This window comes from Hippocampus comes, unplaced genomic scaffold (genome assembly GCF_001891065.2).
Source record: "Hippocampus comes isolate QL1 unplaced genomic scaffold, H_comes_QL1_v1.1 scaffold434, whole genome shotgun sequence".
Classification (NCBI taxonomy): Eukaryota; Metazoa; Chordata; class Actinopteri; order Syngnathiformes; family Syngnathidae; genus Hippocampus; species Hippocampus comes.
In genome coordinates this window covers 217451-238122 of record NW_017805117.1, presented here as the reverse complement: position 1 = coordinate 238122, position 20672 = coordinate 217451, and the positions used below count along the sequence as shown (strand labels likewise).

Genomic DNA, 20672 nt, shown 5'->3' with positions numbered 1-20672 from the left:
TCTGCGATGTGCGGTGAGCTAGCTAGCTATGCCCGCAACCTGAAAATGCGTCTTCGCTTTGGATAGTCCGCTGGCGTGGCCACTTTAGAGCGCCTCGTTGTTGGATGTGAGTGAGCCGAGTTCATTTCGAGAAGACGGAAGCTCAAAACTAAACCCTGTTTGAAAAAAAACGAAAACAACAGCGAATGTCGTCACTTCACAACCATTTAACTATCAGTTTGTGGGGATTTTCGAAAGTAATAATAATCACATGGTTCGAGTTAATTACGTCATTCCCTCATGACAACGTAGACATAACTACGATCTGGCACACCGAGATAATTTTCACGCGCCTGCTATGTAACTACTTGACTGCCATGCATTTTTTTTTTTTAATTTGTGGGCAAACGCTCCAATGTTGTTACGCTACGAACTTTTCTCGTCGCATCTTTCCAGCCTCGTGGGCCAAGCATCCGCACAAACACACACACACCTCCCTGCGTGTGGATTATCATCAATCACCCTGGCTCGTGGATCTTTCTCAAACTCATCTCGAGACTTTTCCAAGTGACACAATCAGGAACAAAAAGCCATCCCAGCATGGCGCGGTCACACATTAGAAAGGCTCGCCCCCCTCACCAGGGCCCGACTGGAGGCCTGAGGTTAATTATCACACGCTTGGGGGTGGGAGACGGTGCAGGAAAGGTGACTATTGTAGCCTATGGACATTATCCCAACTCCCCTGCGGAGAGGAGAAATTGCTGCCTCAGTTCCTGTGGTCCTCCTCCCCCAAAAAGAAAAAAAAGTTTTTCCTGGTAGTAAAGCAGCTTCTCTTATTAGCTGTTCGTGAATTGTCCCGTCTAAAAATATACATAACACAGAGGCTGTAATTTGCACTTCATTTATTTGCGTCACATCGCTCTGACATGTAAATAAAAAGACACGTGGGTTAGAGGAGAGTGCGACACAATAGCACTTAAGTGATACAAAAGAAGGAAAAAAAAACATTTACATTGAAAATCCACAGTTGTTTGAACAAACAGAATTCATTCAGGCCACTTCCACAAGAAGCATAATAAACATCCAGTTCTAATCAAGAATATCAACATGTCATGTTATGATTAGACTGGAGTGCAAAATATCACTCATTTGTTTTACATTCGGGGCAGGTAATCACTGTGTGATTGTTCATTGATGTTTATTTGTTTTTTGTTTTAGGGAAACCACACTTCCAAAATGGCTGGCGACAAAGGTTGAGCTTGACAACCGCGATCGAATGAATCTCGAGTGATAGTCATTGAGAGGGCTGAAGGTCAACGCTGACTGCTCTCCTGTAACCTGTTTCCTGCTCTTGTAGCTGAGTCAAAGCGATGCGGTACGTGCGTTCCTTTTCGCAACATTACAAAAGGTCAGCGTCACATAATTAAGGCACGAAAACCAGTCCGGGCAGCGGCCTTTTAGCACTCAGGTAAGAATGTGGCACCTCGCTTTTTTGCACCACAACCTGACGCGGAGGTTAACGCGTTTAAAACAAAAACAACAAAAGAGCAGCGCTTACTGACGCCTGTGTGCTGAAACTGCTTCACACCCTCTCTGTTTCACCGCACACACACAAACGATCATGCAAATTGAGGTCATTTGCATGTTGTCCCTGCTCAACAAAATAGCCGTACAGTCTGAATGTTTGCATCGTGTGAGAGGAAATCGTACGAGGGTACCCAATATTTGTTGAAATTATGACTGACTTCTTGGTTAGTGATAAGAGTACGGCACACTCCAATATCGATACAAAGTCGTTGTTAAATCTCATGAAATTGGGTTTAAAAGTGTTTTGCACACATCTACGGTACATATATCGACTTGAGTGATAACTTAACGATTGTGTTAGCATAGGTTAGTGATGGGTCCCGACTTCCGTACAAATTCAGGTTACCTCACCGCCATGGCAACAGAACTGTTGTAAACCAAAGACCCCCCACACCCCACCCCTGGATTGCGTAAATCTGCCTGACTCCAGATTGAGGTAAAATACATGTCTGCCAACACGTCCAACGCATACCGATGGAAAGCCGTTTGATGTCGCTCTTATATGCTCTTGGCCCTCGCGAGCCGTCGTAAACTTGCACTTGCAAAGCAACTCACTTAGCACTGCAGTGTTTTTTCACTCTGCCTTCCACTGATGTACGACTTTTCTACACACGAGTCGTACAACTTGGGCATGCTAATAGGACAGCTAGATGTTATAAGTGAGGCAAAACTCTACAATACTTGACATCTGTGTGCGACTAGTACTTGTAGTGAAGCACAAGATGCAAACTTTTGAAACTTGACTTTTACGTCACTTGTACCGGCAGCACGCGATTGTCAAGAAGCGCAGTTTTTGTCTTCAAATAAGGCACACTCATTTTACGAGTGTGTCCTTGCCATGAGACTGAATTGTCTTTCTATTGAGAGCGTACTAGCACATGGATCTGGATATCGAGGATACTGAATAAATGCTCAAAAAGCTTTCCGTCCAATTTGCAGCTCGATAACTTATTTACACATTTTCCAATGTAACAGGTACACCAGAAGAACCATTGGTAGGGTGTTGGTTCGTGTACCTACGTATTCCGAGCCAAATAGACGTAAACAAGACACAGTCCTTTGTCGGTGGGGCTCCACAAAACCTTCTCCCGATGCCATATCCTGAATGTCACTTGTACCGACAAACGCTGCACATAAGGTCAGAACTCATGTCCACAGTCCCGGCCGACTCAGACGAAGCAGAAGAACTTCTTCCAGCTGCACCTGGAGAAGGCCTTGGCGCGCCTGTCCGACGACCGCCTTTTCTTGGCCTGCCGTGCCTTGTTCTTGATGGCGGCGAAGATGGCGGCGTCAAACGCCTCCTTCAGGTTCTTTTGCGTGAGCGACGAGCACTCCACGTAATCCTCCGCTCGGATCTTCTCCGCCATCCCTCGCGCCCGTGAGCTGGCCACGGGCTTGACGCTGGCGCGGTCCAGGCCAATGAGCACATTGACATCCAACAGGAGGTCCGACTGTGTGCCCACCAAGACAATGGGCGAGGTGGGGTTGGAGGAACGGATCTCGGGCACCCACTTCTTGGTGATGTTGTGGAAGGAAGTGGGGTTGACCATGCTGAAGCACAGCAGGAAGACGTCCGTGTGCGAGTAGGACAGCGATCGGAACTCATCAAACTCCTCCTGAAAAGGCCCAGAGAACGTGAATCAATGGAATTGGACTGCAAAAGATGACTGACAGCAGGGATTCGCAAACTTACTGTAAAAAGCCACAAAAACTGCTTAAAACAAAACAAAACAAAAAAAAATGCGACAGACAGTTTTTTGTTGTCACATAAAGGCAAAATTGATAGCATGCAAAGAGTGACGTGAGAGCACAAGATTGTCGCAGTAGATACACCCCCATGGAGGGAAATTGGTACAAGGTTGAATGAATATGACAACAAGGTATCATATTGGCTACCGGTATTTATTTAGAGCACTACTAATTGTCATAATAATGTGAATATTGACTACCTGTGAATCCCTAAAGGAAGTCAAGTACAATTCTGAGTCTGACAAATAATATAGATCAACAATAATAGTAATAATAAATAATAACAAGCTTAAAAGATTTACCTGTCCTGCAGTGTCCACCAGCTGGACTCTGACTGGAGATCCATCCACTTGGACCTGACCTGTTGGAAACCAGTAAATACGTTTATTTATTTCTTTACATTACTTATATGTGGAGATTCTTAAATTTTAAATGTATTTATATATATAAAGATCAAATTTTTTTTTTTTAAATATTGCACTTGCATTTACCAGCTCCCCCACACATCGGAAGTGCATCAGCCAGTAGCTTTTACCTGTGCTTCTATCTATCCTTAAAATCAATTCCGCATACGGAAAAAACGACAATGACTTAAAATAGTTGTTGACACTATTTCATATCTTATTGTAGTTTAATGAATAAATCCTTTACCTGAAAAGACGTCAAAACCGGTCTGCTTGTAGTCCACCGGGTATCCATTGGAAGTGTAACTGACTATCATGCTGGTCTTGCCCACGGCGCCGTCGCCCACCAGCATGCAACTGATGACGCCCGGCTCCAGCTCGTCCTCCCGGGTCAGTCCGCAACCGGAGGGGACACGGGATTCGTGGTAAAAGTACTCCATGTGAGGTGGCATGTCGCGTCGTAAACTCTTTGCTTTTCACCGTCCAGTCGTGACTCTCACCATCGGGTGTTGTCTTTACTGTCTTCTGTGGTATGACTCGACAAGGAATGGGCGTTTTTTTATATATTCAGATAATTTCACACTCCCGGAGCTTTTAATTTGAATAACCACGCCCAGTAAGGGAAAGGCGAAACTTTTTAGGTGATTGTTGATCCAACAGCGACGCCCACCGTCGGTAAGGCTCACTACCTCAATTAGGTTTTTCATATTCCTGATCATATGACACACGTTGACAACACGTATGACGTTTGTTTTTTTCATGTGTAGTTTATGCAACTTTATGCTTTGACAGGTTGTCATTTTCATAACCACGACCACTGAGAGAAAGGCGGAAGTTAGAATTGATTTTGTCTTCCTCAACGATGCTGACATATTTTTCTGATTATAGTTTCATATTTGAAATGTATTAACATTAAAGTATAGTTCTGAAATAAGTGCAGGCAGTCTGTAATTTAAATATTTAACATAAATTTACATAATCACGCCCACTGCGAGAAAGCCTGAAGCTAAATCGGTCGTTGTTACGACAGCGACCCCCAATGTCGGAATGAGGCATTGCATGAATCTACGACGACGATCACATGAGGACCGTCACCTGACTTGCTCCCTATTTACGCCCTTTTAGTCAGCTTCGGTACAAACCATTAGATGGCTTTTGAATGTTTAGTTATCGGATATTGATATTTAAACGTCTATAACCTGCAAATGAAACGAGGAAGTACGTCGTACGAGTTCTTTTCCGGGAGCAACCTGCTAGCTAGCTATACAGGTACTCCTCATTCATACCACGGTTTGAAGCGAACCACTTTCTATGGTGAATTTAATTTCAAAATATCTTAGGAACGTCTAAAATAAGCCAATGTTATGATTGGAAATGGGCGAACGAGTCACGAGAAGCCTGTTTACGAGAGCCAACTGCTAGCTAAGTAGAAGGCTAGCTGCACAGCCATGTCGCTTTAGTTGTCTAGCTTCTTCCTTCACTGATTCTAAATAAAATTCCACGTAACTATGGCTTCAATATTGGACGAGTACGAGGATTCGCAAAACAGCAGGCAAAACGCGCAGCAGCATGGTCGCCTGGCAAGCGCCAACATCGGGATAACACACTCAGGTAAGATGGGGAAGCAACCAGGAGTGATTTGATGATTGTGATATAATACTCTGTAATAAATCCACTGTTTTCCCGTCAGGCTTCGTCAATGTGCGACTCGAAGAGGAAAAGCCTATTTTCAACAAGCAGAGGATCGATTTTACACCGCCCGAGAGGATAAATCACCTAGCAGTCTGCAACAATCAACTATGCATGAGTCTGGGGAAGGACACCCTGCTGAGGCAAATAACAATCATAAACAGCTACTCTAAATGCACGCTAGTGCAGTCCTCTTTGATTGGATTAGTTGAGGAGTCAGTGACAAGATGTGATTAGTCCAGTCATAGATGTTTATTGGGGCCTTTCAAGAGTTCTTGAGAGATGAAAGACGCTGATTGGAATGTTTTCTTTGTGTTCTATGCAGGATTGATTTGGCTAAACCTGATCACCCCAATCAGATTGATCTTGGAAGGAAAGATGACAGCAAAGTGCACAAACTTTTCCTGGACCCGACAGGTAAGACAATACTGTGGCGATCTTCCCCAAAATGGTGTACATTTACTTTTCCATGGTATACATTTTCATGAAATGCAAGTTAATGTTCTCGTGTTGTCTTCGGACACCAGACCCAGACGTACACAAGACATAAAACATGACATTTTTTTTCGAGAATCTCGTTCTGTGACTTTGTAAAAGGACAACTATTATCACAACCGGGTGTCTTGTTTACCATTAGAAACATACTGTGACGATGGGGGATGGAAAAGGCCAACCCCAACAACATCCCTGTCTTCTCCCACATGTTTCTCTTTTCTTTTTTTATTTAGGCTCCCACTTGGTGATCAGCTTGAGCACCAGTGAGTGTCTGTACCTGAACAGGAATACGCAAAAGGTTCGCAGTCTGTCTCGCTGGCGGGGCCACCTCGTGGAGAGCATTGGCTGGAACAAGCTGCTAGGCAATGAGACCAGCACGGGGCCAATCTTGGTGGGCACTGGCCAAGGTGTCATCTTCGAGGCCGAGATCTCTGCCACCGAGGGGAGCCTCTTTAACACCAACCCGGACCAGTACTTCAGACAAGTATGTCTTCATCACTGCGTTTGGGCTACAAAGATTTTATTGTAAATCGATACAGTGAACCCAAGGAGGTTACGTTCCAGACCCAATATAGAGAGCCTATATAAAAAAATACTTTTAGTATAGTACTACCCGTCCCACATTCTTTGAACACACTTTTTAAGTATTTGTTAGTGTCTGTTCTCACTCTCTTCCTTGCGTAATTATCCAAATAAGAGGTCAAGCGTGTTTGCTTCGAGCTGTTTCTATGTCATTTCAAGTTGAAGTGCTACTGTTTGACAGTGAAAATAAAAGTTCCCCTGGATTCATTTTGATTCGGCTATTATGGGGGGGAAAAGTAAAAAAAAAAAAACAAAAACAACCAGTTACGGTCAGAAATAGTCGGCTACCTTTCTGCCAGTCAGAGGAAGCAACCTGTCACCTTCATTTATTTGTTTGTGTATAGCGGGGCTTGACTGTAATATTATTTCAGGTCCACTCCCTGGAGGAAGACGGGAGTCCGGCACCTGTGTGCTGCCTGGAGGTGGAGCGCGGCCTGGAGAACAAGTATTTCATCATTGCCACCACCCGCAAGCGCCTCTTCCAGTTTGCGGGCAAGGTGGCTGAGGGGACGGAGCAGCAGGGCTTCAGCTCGATCTTCATCCAGAACCAGGACCTGTTGCCCAGCTTTCAGGAGTTCCCGGTCAACATGGGCTACAGCGAGATCACCTTCTACACCTCCAAGCTTCGCACTTCCCCCAAGGCCTTTGCCTGGATGATGGGCAACGGGGTGCTCTATGGGCAGCTGGATTATGTTAGGCCTGACTCGCTGTTGAGTGACGTGCAGGTAATTGTTGACCATTTTCTATGGGATTATGTTTGAACCTCTGAATCTAAATCATCAACTACTGCTCTCATGCTGTGTTCATTAGGTGTGGGAGTACACGACCGACATCGACCTGTCCCTCAACAAGCCCATCTCCATTGTGCTGACCCAGTTCCACTTCCTGCTGTTGCTGCACGACCGGGTCAAGGCGATCTGCACGCTGAACGGTCAGGTGGTTCATGAGGACGTGTTCCCGGACAAGTTCGGCCCTCTCAAGAGAATGATCAAGGACCCGTCGGGCGGCCTGGTGTGGATCTACACGGAGCGAGCCGTGTTCCGCTACCACATCCAGCGCGAGTCCCGCGACGTGTGGCAGATGTACATGAACATGAACAAATTCGACCTGGCCAAGGAGTACTGCCGCGAGCGGCCCGAATGCATGGACATGGTCCTTGCCAAGGAGGCCGAGCACTGCTTCCAGAACAAGCGCTACCTGGAGAGTGCCAAGTGCTACGCCCTGACGCAGAACTACTTTGAGGAGATTGCGCTCAAGTTTATTGAGGCCAAGCAGGAGGAGGCCCTTAAGGAATTCTTGATAAAGAAGCTGACCAATCTGAAGCCGAACGAGAGGACGCAGATCACCTTGCTCGTCACCTGGCTGGCCGAGCTCTACTTGAACAGGCTGGGCCAGCTGGAGGACGACGACGGCAAGGCGGGCGTCCTCTTCCGGGAGACCCGCGACGAGTTCCGCCACTTCCTGAACACCTCCAAGCACCGCGAGTGCCTGTTCAACAACCGCGGCACCATCTACGACCTGCTGGCCAGCCACGGCAACGTGGATGACATGGTGTACTTCTCGGTGGTCATGCAGGACTACGAGAGGGTGGTGTCGCACTACTGCCAGCATGACGACTACTGCGCCGCTCTGGACGTACTTGCCAAGCACCGCGACGAGAAACTCTTCTACAAGTTCTCCCCGGTGCTCATGCAGCACATCCCCGAGAGGGTGGTGGACGCCTGGATCCAAATGGGCAAGCGGCTGGACCCCAAGCAGCTCATCCCGGCGCTGATGAACTACAGCCACAAGGGAAGTAGCCAGCAGATCAACGAGACGGTGCGCTATATGGAGTTCTGCGTGCACGAGCTGCACGTGACGGAGGAGGCCATCCACAACTACCTGCTGTCGCTCTACGCCAAGTACAAGCCCGACTCGCTGCTGCGCTACTTGGAGGAGGCGGGCACGTACGCCTCGGAGATCCACTACGACCTGAAGTACGCACTCAGGCTGTGCGCCGAACATGGCTACCTGCGCGCCTGTGTGCTGGTGTACAGGATTATGGAGCTGTACGAGGAGGCGGTGGATCTCGCTTTGCAAGTAAGTTAAATCGGCACTTGTGAATGCACCAGCTTACGAATAAGGAGCTATTGCTTGGTCGATAACGCGTCGTCCGCAGGTGGATGTGGATTTGGCTAAGAGCTGCGCGGACCTGCCCGACGATGATGAAGAGCTGCGGAAGAAGCTGTGGCTGAAGATCGCCCGCCATGTGGTGCAGGAGGAGAAGGATGTGAAAAAGGCCATGAACTGCTTGTCCAGCTGTGACCTGCTCAAGATTGAGGACATCCTGCCTTTCTTTCCCGACTTTGTCACCATTGACCACTTTAAGGTCGGTAACGGAGGTTCCAGCTTTACTGTTTTGTTCTGCTGTACTAGTTGAGGGTACAGTGTTGCATTATTTTAAAGCCATCGTTTTGGGGGGATTTTCACAAGGGCCAACTGTTAGGGAAGCAAAAGTTTGAGAAACAAGCACAGTTTGTTGGCATTGTATTCAACTCACTGAACAAGAGCAGTCATGTAAAATGTGTGCCGGGGCGCAATAAAGGTTGGGAAACCACTTGAAAACGTGATGTTACCTCTTGGTCTGTTTGTGGCTTTCAGGAGGCCATCTGCAGCTCCCTGGAGGAGTACAACAAGCACATCGAGGAGCTGAAGCAGGAAATGGAGGAGGCCACTGAGAGTGCCAAACGCATCCGAGAGGACATCCAGGAAATGCGCAACAAGTACGGCGTGGTGGACTCCCAGGACAAGTGTTCGGCTTGCGACTTTCCATTGCTCAACAGGCCTTTTTATTTGTTCCTGTGTGGACACATGTTCCACTCTGACTGCCTCCTGCAGGTATAACCGTACAACATATGACCGTCAAAGTATCTCGGACATATACGGGTGATAACATTTTGACATTTTCCACCCTCCAGGAAGTGACGCCTCACCTGTCTGCCTACAAGTTGAGTCGTTTGGACGAGCTGCAGAAGAAACTCTCAGCCTCCACGCAGGCGTCCAAGTCGCGACACCGGCCTACGCCTAATGAGGAGGGTGACGCGACTAGCCTCGGGAAGGGAGGCGCCAGTCGCGAGCAGATGAAATCCGACCTGGACGACATGGTGGCTTCCGAATGTGTGTACTGCGGCGAACTGATGATTAGGTCTGTGGACAAACCCTTCATCGATCCGAAGAAGTTCGAGGAGGAAAAATCCAGCTGGCTGTGAACAAACTGGACTTGTGCTGGATGTAGCAGATTGAGACGTTTGTCCGGTTGCATGTGCCTGATCCATGACCACTACTGAGTATAGTGTCAGCTTTTTCTGTTTGAGGCAGATTTGGAATATTTTTACACTTCTGAATTACATAAGATCATGTAAACTGGTTCCCAACACATACACACATCTGAATCAAAAGTTTCAAGATTAGGATTAAATATGCTTCAACCGTCCACCCAGTTTCTAATCCACTTATCCTCCCAAGGGTCACGGGCGTGCTGGAGCCTATGCCAGCTGTCCTCAGGTAGTCGGCGGGGTACACCCTGAACTGGTTCCCAGCCAGTGGCAGTAAATATGCATCATGCAGTGTTTATTGCCATGTTCTGTAACCTGCTTGTTCTGACATAGCCTGCATTTATATGTCCAATGGTATATATTTCCTGCTCAGTCTCTCTTAACTAAACCATGGAAAATAAATAAAACCCATTAATATAATGCTTTGTCACTTTGATCCTGCTCTGGCCTGTCTTAGTTTTTATAAACTACTATTTTAAATGTTATTAATAAATGACCATGGACAATAAATAAGAAAATGACATTCAAGTCAAGTCAAGTACGACTTTATTGTCAAATGCGCTGTATAAGATAAGATAAGATATCCTTTATTTGTCCCACACTGGAATGTGCATTCATTTCATATAAATCATGATATATTGAGGGAAAAACTAACAATTCATTGATGGATGGATTTATATAACATTACAAAAATAATGTATGTATAACACAGTTAGGTTTTTACTTCATCCATACTGTCAAGGTAAAAACTCAATTATGAGATTAAATGATGCACTGGATTTAATTATTATATATATTAACATGCAATTTTTAAAAAAATCCATGCTTGCAGAATATTTGTAAGGGCAAACTTATAACAATTACAAAACAATAGGAAAAAACATGTTTGACCACAGTTATTAAATACGCGTCTTATTTCACGTTTATGACATCAATGTGTTTTATAATTACGTAACAGTCCTTTGTACTTGGTCATTCCATATATGGAATTTCCTCACGATGACGTACGACGTAGCTCGGTAACCGTCGCAGAGGGCAGACACTACTAATCAACACCGGAAAGTCTCATATCTGCCGCGGTATCTTCAATTTACCGTCTCGACACGCCATAAAATCACTCATTAACACTTTCAGACTAATTTTTATGTGTCGTGTGATTTATATGTCAACGTCTCGCCATCGGACACGCCGAAAAGCGCGAGTCAGTTGCTCGACGCTCGATTTCAAAGCCTGCTCCTTGCTTTTGCCTCCATGGCGTCGTGTCTCTGTGCTCTCTCAGTAACAGAAAGTGGCCGCCTCTCCGCCGCCGCTGCAGACTCAAAGCTCAGACTCACTCGGCGCCTTTAACCGCCATTTTGGAGTCAGGGAACCGAGAGTCGGCAGCAGCGGCGAGAGACACGCGAAAGGGGCCACACGGGGGGGTCGAGGTGAGAGACACTGTTACGGCGAAGGAGCAATGGTGAGGGGAAGATGGCCGGGAGGGAGAAAAGAATTAAAATCACGGGGAGCACACACGACCACGACTTGAACTTCCCCCTACAAGGACACTGGAGGCGCGGGCGGGCCGGTTAGGGCCTTGCCGCCTCCCCCGACCAGCGGGCTAGACAATTAAAGTCATTAAAGCAGTATCTTAATATATAGTTAAAGCAGAGGAGGTGGTTGCGGCCTTAAAGAGACAGCGCGGTTGTGTTCACTTCATATTACTGTAATGTTATGTGAAGACTGTCAAAACCTCCGTTAGCATCCCTAAAGCTAAAGCTAATACGGCGCTAGTTATCAACCACACCGGCCCAAAGTCCACCCCACCCGGGCTATAAAATACGATCCACCCCCCTGTAAGGTGAACTGATAGCATCGCCCTTCAACTGAAGTTGCTGTGATGCGATGCGGCTAACTGTTAGCATCTAAGCCGCCTTAGCTTTTTGCGACATTCCAAGCTAACCGTCCAGCAGACAGTTCAACGTTCAAGGTTAGCCAACTAGCTTGCATAGGCTAACTTGGCAAGCTAACCACAACTGGATGACAATTGACAAGTTTCACTCAAGTTTAGGACCATTTTTGATATATATTCTCAATTTACGTGGCAGGGAGTAAGTGAAACTGTGAATTTGGTGTTTCTCAAATGAGGGAAGCAAGTCTGCCTCACAGTCTTAAGGTTCGGGGTTCGAATCTCAGTACTTCCTGTGTGAAGTGTTCATCTTCTCCTCGTGCTTATGTGGGGATTCTCCTCCCACACGTGCATTCAAGTTTGTAAAAATTCAATAGGTGTCTTGTGATTGTTTATCTACATGTCCCTTTCGATTGGCTGGAGACCAGTTCAGGGTGTAACCCGCCTCCTCAAAAGTCAGCTGGCATAGGCTCCAGATCACCTGGGACGTTAATGCAGACAAGCGACAAAGAAAATGAACCGATGAATGGATCTTCACACTCTTCTTTCATATTTTCCAAATACGTTTGTTTGTTTGTTTCTTCCCCTCATATTTTTCTATTAGAAAAGTCAATATGCATTTTTCATTGAATGTTTTTGTTAGGGTTGCAACTAACAATAAATCCTTTATTTTAAAACAGGACATTATTTCACATTGACAGTGCAGACAACATTAATTATGATTCAGGTCTTTGTTTGGTCTGTAACATGTCAGAAATGTTTTAAATATTTTTTTGTGGCCACTGTCATGCACTAATGTCTAGTACTGTATAGCAGTTTTAGCTGAATAAAATTCTTAATATTTTTCATCCACTATACAGGAGTTCCATTTTTTTTCATAATATTTAGCTATTTTTTCCACGTGTGTCATTCATAAGTGATATTGTTGTATTTTTGGTCTTAAAAAGACCCCTTGTCTTTTTCGTTTGTTTGTTTTTAAGCTAGCCAAAATAGGTCCACTTCCCATTTTTGGGTCCTGAGTCTGACCCAGAATCACTGATTCAGACCATCAACATTGACACCTTGCTTTTCTTTTGTGAAAAAGAACATACGTGTCCTCAACAAATTACTAACATAAATACATAAACAAATCATGGACAAAATAAATGTTGTTTTTTTTTTTTTTTTTAATTGAGAACTAATGAGACAAACCTACCATAAACCGTGAAGTGGATGACTTTTTTTTAAATTCTTTTTGACACGGAATGATCATACATGATTTTTTTTTTTTTTAGGGTTCTGTGTATACAAAAAAAATCCTGCAACCGAGGATAATGAAGGCACTTACAGAGGAGGTAGGCCCACAATAGAGTTCTTAGTGTTTTGAAGTTGCATTTAATTTTTTGAATGAATAAGGAACCATAATTACCCTGTGCCCTTCATTGCCACCCCTTTCAGTAAAAATCCCTGCCCGGCCGGGCGGGTGGGCGTGTCCGGACTGCATGGCATCGGGGCAGGGCGGGCGGCCCGAGCCGGCCGTTGCGGCGGGTGGCTCGACGGGCCTGGCCAAACCTCTCTACCTGCAACGCTTGGAGCGCTCCCTCAGACTGGAAAGCTTTCTGCACCAGACGGCCACCATCTTCAACAGAGATGTCACTAGGTACTGCCAAACAAGTCTTCTATACTATACTGCTGTCATTTAACCATTTCTTTTCTCGAAATATTGTGATCGTATTTGGACATCCTCTCACACCTCTTTTGTACAAAAGCATGCATTTTGTAAGTTGTGTAAAAAGGGTTCAATAGACGGCAAGGCATGTTCCACAACGCAAGCTTCATAAGAACTCAAGGCAAGAATAATTCTCCCGGTCTGTCCGGCAATAATTGTGCTGTCCAATCAGCAGCTTGAGATGGTACACTTGTAAGGTGGATGGATCATCTCAGCAAAGGAGAAGTGGTCATTCACAGAAAGTCAGACAGACAACAATATTTTAGTGAAATAATCCTTTTATGTACATACTAGTGTACACTCTGAGTGTATTTCCACATTTGTGACTTTTCCAGCGATGACAGCGACGACAGCGATGACGCTTTGGGCTCCGGGCTCTCCATCGAACCCTTGATGGTGAAGAGGGAGCCATGTGACCAAGGGGAGGCCTTTGTCGAAGGCAAGCCCCTCAATGGCGTTCTTCTGCAAGGTAAAGCCGTGAGACGTCCCCCTCAAGTGTCCACTCATAACATTAAATGTGATTTTTCATTTCTGTAGACCAAAAGACGGACAATGCTAACCTGTACAATTTCTCTAAAATGAAGAAGAACCGGAAATGGTTGAAGGTGATGCATATGATGCACGATTTTGTCCGAATGCACCCTTCCTAAATTACTCCTCCTCATTTCTCAGAGCCTGTTGTTGAGCGACAACACCACCGACTCGGACACGGACTCGGACGACTCGGACTTCAGTATGTCGCGTGACGAGTTGCACGACATGCTGAGGCTTCACCGCTACACCAGGCAGCACCAGAACAAATTTCACACGGACCGCGAGGTAACCCGAAATGCCACTGTGGCATAAGGGAAAATTAGGACATAGGAAGTTCCACATCGGAAATTGGCTAAAATTCCAAATTCCCATTTTTGTTGAATGCGGCATTGACTTGACATTTTTCCAACTGATTGTGCTGCAGCTTCAGCACTACCAGTTCTACAGTACGGGCCTGCTTTCAAGTCAAGACCTCTTCTATGAGCAACAGCGCCACCTCATGGGGCCAAAGAAGAAGAAAATCAAAGAGGAGAAAAAATTCAAGGGTAAAACAATCAATTCACATTATCCTGATCATCTGTTCACATTACCTGTTTTTCTCCGCAGCCAAGCTGAAGAAAGTGAAGAAGAAGAAGAAACGTGGCGAGGGTGACTTTTCGGACGAGGGTCTCCCTTACGTGGCCAAGACCTTCGCCAAGTTCTCACAGGATGCGCCGTTGCCCATACTGAAGAAGAAGCACCTGAGTGTGGAGCAGCTGAATGTGCGTCGACGCAAAGTGTGGCTCACTATTGCCAAGAAGGAGATCCCCAAGGTTAGGAAGGCTCATCTATTTGTATACAATTTAAAAAGTCCCAACATATGTCACCTTCAAAAGCACAATTAAAAGGTTTCTTGCTCCCTTTGGCAGTCTTTCAAGCAGAAAACATCCGCTAAGAACCTGGTGTTGACCAATGCTAAAAAGGTAAGTCCGATACACCTTGCAGATGTGTTCTGATGAACCTCCCAAGAACATGTTTGCTCTTTTTTTTCCTTTTGGCCCATCTTCAGTTGGCCCACCAGTGCATGCGGGAGGTCCGGCGCGCCGCCATCCAGGCACAGAAGAACTGCAAGGAGACGCTGCCCCGTGCCCGCCGCCTCACCAAGGAGATGATGCTCTACTGGAAAAAGTACGACAAGGTGGAGAAAGAGCACAGGAAGCGGGCCGAGAAGGAAGCGCTGGAGCAGCGGAAACTGGACGAGGAGATGAAGGAGGTCGGCAGAGGGCCAGTGGCTTCACAACAGGGCAGCAGTTGGGCAGCTAGCATGCCTCCGTTTTGACACACTTTATCCGTTTCCAGGCCAAGCGTCAGCAGCGCAAGCTCAACTTCCTCATCACGCAGACGGAGCTCTACGCCCACTTCATGAGCGGCAAAGCCTCCGCCGGTTCGCCGGGCGGGGACGAAGCCCAGGAGAAGATTCTGAAAAAGCTGGACGACACCAGCGCGCGGCGGCAAATCGACATCGGGGGAGGCGTGATGGTCAACGTGGGACAGGAGGACTACGGTACAACGTCTCTTATTTCGACTAAATCGTCTCAAAACGTCTGAAGTGTGATTATTTGCTTTTAGACAGCGAATACTACAAGTCCCAAGCCCTGAGGAATGCACAGGAGGCCTACCATGTCCATCAACAGAGAGTGAGTTGATGTCATGCCGTTTATGTATTTTTCGATTTTAGCGCCGCTTACAAGTAACAGCCAGCTAGTACAATGCTGGTCAGATAATAAAGGTTTTCATGATGTCAGAGTTTTTAGAACCAGAGGCGCACAAAAACGCCCCATAGTGAAACATAGTCAAATTGTCTATTCTCCCACTGTAGACGCGCATGTTCGACGAGGACTCCCACGACAGCCGCTGCGCGTCCTCCTCTGCGGCCGCCGCCTCCGGGTTTGGCGAGAGCTACAGTCTGGCCAACCCGTCCATCCAGGCCGGCGAGGACATCCCGCAGCCCACCATCTTCAACGGCAAGCTGAAGGGCTACCAGCTTAAAGGCATGAACTGGCTCGCCAACCTCTATGAACAAGTAAGACAAGGTGTTATTAACGCTTTCAATGCGAGCTATTTAAAAAAAACATTTATCATTTCTATTATTATATTTTTAAATAATTGTCCTCGCTAAATGCTCAAACCAGAGATGGACAAGACTTTTCTCCGCCCAGCCCCATAAAAAACAGTTGATGGCAATTGACGTCAACGGCTCTCCTCGCTAGGATTCCCGTCAAGGGCTTACAAAGAGTTAAGAATGGGCTGATTTTGTTAATGTTGGTGGATTAAAATGTTTTGATTCTTTGCAGGGTATTAACGGTATCCTTGCGGATGAGATGGGACTTGGGAAGACCGTGCAGAGTATCGCCCTGTTGGCCCACCTTGCAGAGGTACGTGCTCTCAAAGAACCACAATGAGCGTCTTGTCGTTATCAGTTGCTCTTAAAAACTATATGCTCTACGTTCTTATATCGCAGTAATTATTCAGTCTACTGCGAGAAGGGAGATTAACAGTACAACATTTAGCATGTTAGCATTCTACCAATTCTCATTTGCATCGTACACAGGCCGATGTGTCAACTCTGTTTTCTTACAGAAATGATTATCGCTAAATGCAGACTGCATGGACAGTTCCTCATTGTATTAGTACTGAATTCAGCTTTTTGCTCTTTTTGCCCGAAAAGTCAAGGGAAAATAAATACCGTATACACTTGAATGTCTTGTTTTTTAAAATTTATTTATTTTTTATCTTAACCCAGAGAGACAACATCTGGGGCCCATTCCTCATCATCTCCCCCGCGTCTACGCTCAACAACTGGCATCAGGAGTTCTCACGCTTTGTGCCCAAGTTCAAGGTGGGAGTCTTTGGCACACTCATATTTCACGCCATTTGAAAGATGCTCACTAGGAGGCAGTATTCTACCTAAATACAGTTACTGCGACTTACTGAAAATGATGTACGTGCCGCACACTCGCACACAGAGACTCACAAGGCTGTTCCCTACGACTCAGACAATAAATCAGCTCCGGTCTATTCTGCTAATGAGCTGTGAAAAGAGCGTATTACACAATTTGAAGATAAGCTTCCTCAAGACTGACTGAAAACAATTGAGTGGCGGCCGGTGTTGATTGATGTAATGATGCAGAAATGCTTTTCACATCGCGTTTGTCAGCGACCAAAGAACAGATGCAGTGATTCATGCTTGTTGCTGAGATAAAATGTTTCCCTCGGGAGCGTTGTGTTGGTTTTGTTTTTATAGGGGTGTTTTTATTTTTTTTAGTACTAATATTGATTCACATCCCTTTATAAATATACTATGTTCAATAGGATTTTGATCAAAACTCTTTAGAGTCATCTGATGTTTTGTGCTTCACCACACTGGGCAGCTCATTTTGCTTCAGGATGCTTTAAGATTATACTGTACCCTGCAGAGATGACACCATGTGCCAGAGGTAGCAAAGCAGCCCCAGAAAATAACCAAGACTAATCTTTTTGACACCGGGCAGCACATTTCTCTCCAGAATGCATTGATAGTCATGGGATTTCAATGATGCCCTGATAGTGTCGAAAAGTAGGTGATGCCGCGAAGAACGCCCTGAACGTAACTGTGCCTCCGCCGTGTTTCCCAATATGTAAAGGAAGTCTACCTACTGTGAAACATGGAACAGGCTAACCTGTGCTTTATGCGCCACAAGATGTCTTGAATCTGTGTATGGTCGGGCGCAATGAAATAACAAAGAAGCACAAAAATAATTTTCATGCATGTTTTCAGCAATGATTTCAGTCACACTTTTCTCACTTTTATTAATCCAGACCTGTTTGTCCCTCAGGTATTGCCTTATTGGGGAAACCCTCATGATCGCAAAGTTATTCGTAAATTCTGGAGCCAGGTAAGCAAGAGCTGAGGATGCTGTCAATGCTTTTTTTTTCTTATGATTTGTAATTAAGATCTGCCACTCTGTTCTGTGTGTGTGTGTGTGTGTGTGTGTGTGTGTGTGTGTGTGTGTGTGTGTGTGTGTGTGTTCAGAAAACCCTCTACACTCAGAACGCACCGTTCCACGTCGTGATCACCAGCTACCAGCTCGTGGTCCAGGACGTCAAGTACTTCCAGAGGGTCAAGTGGCAGTACATGGTTCTGGATGAAGCCCAGGCGCTGAAAAGCAGTACAAGGTAAACGTGTAATTGAGTGACCTGTTTGTATTCTTGGGGGGGAAAAAAAATATTTCTCACTACTCTGGCGATTTTTAGCGTGCGGTGGAAGATCCTCCTGCAGTTCCAGTGTCGAAACAGGCTGCTCCTCACGGGGACGCCCATCCAAAACACAATGGCCGAGCTGTGGGCCTTGCTGCACTTCATCATGCCCACCTTGTTCGATTCCCACGAGGAATTCAATGAGTGGTTCTCCAAGGACATCGAGAGCCACGCCGAGAACAAGTCGACCATCGACGAGAGTGAGTACATGCGCGTCTGCCTGAAATTGGACACCAAGTAAATCTAAAATGTGTCTGAGCGGTTCATTCTCAATATTGCCAGATTGTGATGTCACAATTCAGCTCATTTACATAACACAGCCACCGACAATGAGTTTCTCGCATGACTTGCAGGCTAGGCTGGTAGGATATCTGCCATTACCAAGCGGTCAACGCTCTCAGAAGCTCTGTCATAGCAAAGCCAGAAGCTAAGCAGAGCTGCAGGGTTGTTGAGTTCACAGATTAGCATTGGCCAACAGCGTTATCAGCTACTGATTGTCAACGTTGTGTTGGCTGCCCTGGTAGTAGGTGCTTGCCTCCTCCCAATCCCCTTGCTATGCTGCTAGTCGGCACAGTGACAAAAGTCTTCTCGCGTTGGCACATCCTGAGGTAGAATGTGGCCTGCACCACAAAACGGGCTAATTTATTAGGTGGGTAGGGGGTTTGGGTATTTCGACAAAGCATTTTTTATCAGTTCAACTTGGAATTTTAAGTTGTTGGTAAAAAAGAATAATACATATACTTAAAAAAAAAGAAAGAAAATAAAACATTGTTCTTTTTGTCCATTTATAGAGTTCCACTTTTTTGCCACAGCCCCACATTGATCTTTAACTCTTCTGTGATTCACAGACCAACTTTCGCGACTGCACATGATCCTCAAGCCTTTCATGCTGCGCAGGATCAAGAAGGATGTGGAAAACGAGCTCTCAGACAAGGTACAGCACACACATATAGGCACACACACCAACTCATGGGTCGCCTCACACACTCACACCCACTCTGTGGGAGTCAAAAGTTCACCACTCCCCCACATTTATCTTTCTTTTCCCTTTTCCTTTCGTCTCACGAGATTATGGTCATGTCAGCCGTCTTTCTTTGGATTAATTACCTTCCTCAAATGGTGCCGCTTGTTCCTCAACCCTCCAACCCAGATTGAGATCCTGACCTACTGCCAGCTGACGTCTCGGCAGAGGTTGCTCTACCAGGCCCTGAGGAACAAGATCTCCATTGAGGACCTGTTACAGTCCTCCATGGGCACGGCCCAGCAGTCCCACAGCACCACGTCGTCGCTCATGAATCTGGTCATGCAGTTCAGGAAGGTACAAACAAATTCAACTTGTCAGTCAAGGTACCGCTGGATTGTTTTGCTGGAATTGATATACAAATAATGTCTTTTTTTTTTCTGCAGGTGTGCAATCACCCGGACTTGTTTGAGCGGCAGGAGACGCGCTCTCCTTTCCACATGTCCGTCGTGCCCTACGTTTTGTCCAAGTTCCTCTACCGCCATGGCCTCCTCTGCGCTAACAGCCAGTCCACAGACAAGTAAGAATGGCACATGTATACACACACACACACACACACACACACACACACACACAGTCCACAGCAGCACTGATCTTGACCTCACAAAATGTCTCCATATGTCTCTCGCAGGTCACTGCGTGTGCTGCTGTCTCCCTTTTCGCCAAATCATATCCAACAGTCGCTCTTTCACAGGAGAGGTGAGTGGCTGTCCAAAGGTGAACTTCCCAACTTGTTTATTTATTGATTTATTTTTAACATTTGCTTTGTCAATCAACCCAGGTGACGACGAAGGAAACTGTTTTTCCTTCCTGCGTTTCATTGACGTGTCGCCGGCTGAGATGTCCAACCTCATGCTGCAAGGCACCTTAGTCAGGTAGGTGCCTAAAATAATATTTAATAAATACAAAAAAAAAAAAAAAGACTAATTCAGATTTTTTCTCAGGACAGCGATGATATGAATTGTGTCAACATGTAATTTACTCTGCATGTTAAAAAGCAACCTTATAAATGTAATCCCTAGAAAAGTGTTTTTTTAACTCTTAGTTCATATTTTTTTCATGAATATTCCCTTCCCTACTTTCCTGGTCCTTCCATTTCCACAGGTGGTTAGCCCTCTTTCTGTCCCTGAAGGCAGCATACCGACTACATTGTCAGCAGCTGTTTGCCCTCCAGGAAGAAGGCGCGCGGGACCACGGGGGGACGTCGCGGTGTAGGACACTGTCTCGCAATGACCTCCTTTTGTGGATACACAGACCTTCGTCCTTCCCCAACACGCAAACCAGCCCCGTGCTACGGGTAAGAGGGGTTCCTGCAGCACAACTGCCCATTCAGGGTTCATAATTGCCAATAGATGGCACTATGCAACCATCATTTCTCTTCACCGCCACATAGCCACTCACAAATAACCACTCATTTGGAGCACGGAGATGGTAATGTGTGGTTTCA

The 20672-nt window shown here is 46.0% G+C and overlaps 3 protein-coding genes across 5 annotated transcripts in view; 2 read left to right on the top strand and 1 right to left on the bottom strand.

Moving 5' to 3' along the window:
* Positions 1-2070: 2070 nt before the first annotated feature.
* rhov (ras homolog family member V) lies at positions 2071-4570 on the bottom strand. The gene is made up of 3 exons (XM_019865559.1): positions 3967-4570; positions 3618-3676; positions 2071-3182 (listed from the first exon to the last, which is right to left on the bottom strand). Exons 1-3 carry the CDS (start codon positions 4169-4171, stop codon positions 2736-2738), a joined length of 711 nt encoding a protein of 236 aa, XP_019721118.1. The 5' UTR covers positions 4172-4570; the 3' UTR covers positions 2071-2735.
* Positions 4571-5227: 657 nt separating this feature from the next.
* On the top strand, positions 5228-10235 carry vps18 (VPS18 core subunit of CORVET and HOPS complexes). The gene is made up of 9 exons (XM_019865558.1): positions 5228-5330; positions 5410-5551; positions 5734-5825; positions 6137-6387; positions 6857-7210; positions 7296-8564; positions 8644-8853; positions 9126-9362; positions 9443-10235. The coding sequence occupies exons 1-9, from the start codon at positions 5228-5230 to the stop codon at positions 9731-9733; spliced, it is 2949 nt and encodes a 982-aa protein (XP_019721117.1). The 3' UTR covers positions 9734-10235.
* An 818-nt stretch (positions 10236-11053) lies between these two features.
* The window catches only part of ino80 (INO80 complex ATPase subunit), a 25981-nt gene continuing 16362 nt past the window's right edge, over positions 11054-20672 (top strand). For 2 of the 3 annotated variants that reach the window (XM_019865557.1, XM_019865555.1), the window contains exons 1-24: positions 11054-11226; positions 12962-13021; positions 13125-13326; positions 13731-13864; positions 13933-14000; positions 14068-14214; positions 14354-14474; positions 14536-14741; positions 14838-14891; positions 14978-15181; positions 15268-15472; positions 15538-15605; positions 15788-15991; positions 16263-16343; positions 16712-16807; positions 17784-17843; positions 17981-18123; positions 18202-18404; positions 19053-19138; positions 19355-19522; positions 19612-19745; positions 19857-19924; positions 20007-20100; positions 20330-20522. In XM_019865557.1, the coding sequence (XP_019721116.1) occupies positions 13169-13326; positions 13731-13864; positions 13933-14000; positions 14068-14214; positions 14354-14474; positions 14536-14741; positions 14838-14891; positions 14978-15181; positions 15268-15472; positions 15538-15605; positions 15788-15991; positions 16263-16343; positions 16712-16807; positions 17784-17843; positions 17981-18123; positions 18202-18404; positions 19053-19138; positions 19355-19522; positions 19612-19745; positions 19857-19924; positions 20007-20100; positions 20330-20522 (2895 nt within the window). In that variant the 5' untranslated portion in view covers positions 11054-11226; positions 12962-13021; positions 13125-13168. Of the gene's footprint in view, positions 11259-12961; positions 13022-13124; positions 13327-13730; positions 13865-13932; positions 14001-14067; positions 14215-14353; positions 14475-14535; positions 14742-14837; positions 14892-14977; positions 15182-15267; positions 15473-15537; positions 15606-15787; positions 15992-16262; positions 16344-16711; positions 16808-17783; positions 17844-17980; positions 18124-18201; positions 18405-19052; positions 19139-19354; positions 19523-19611; positions 19746-19856; positions 19925-20006; positions 20101-20329; positions 20523-20672 lie in introns of all 3 variants that reach the window. The other variant, XM_019865556.1, reaches the window with a different exon arrangement.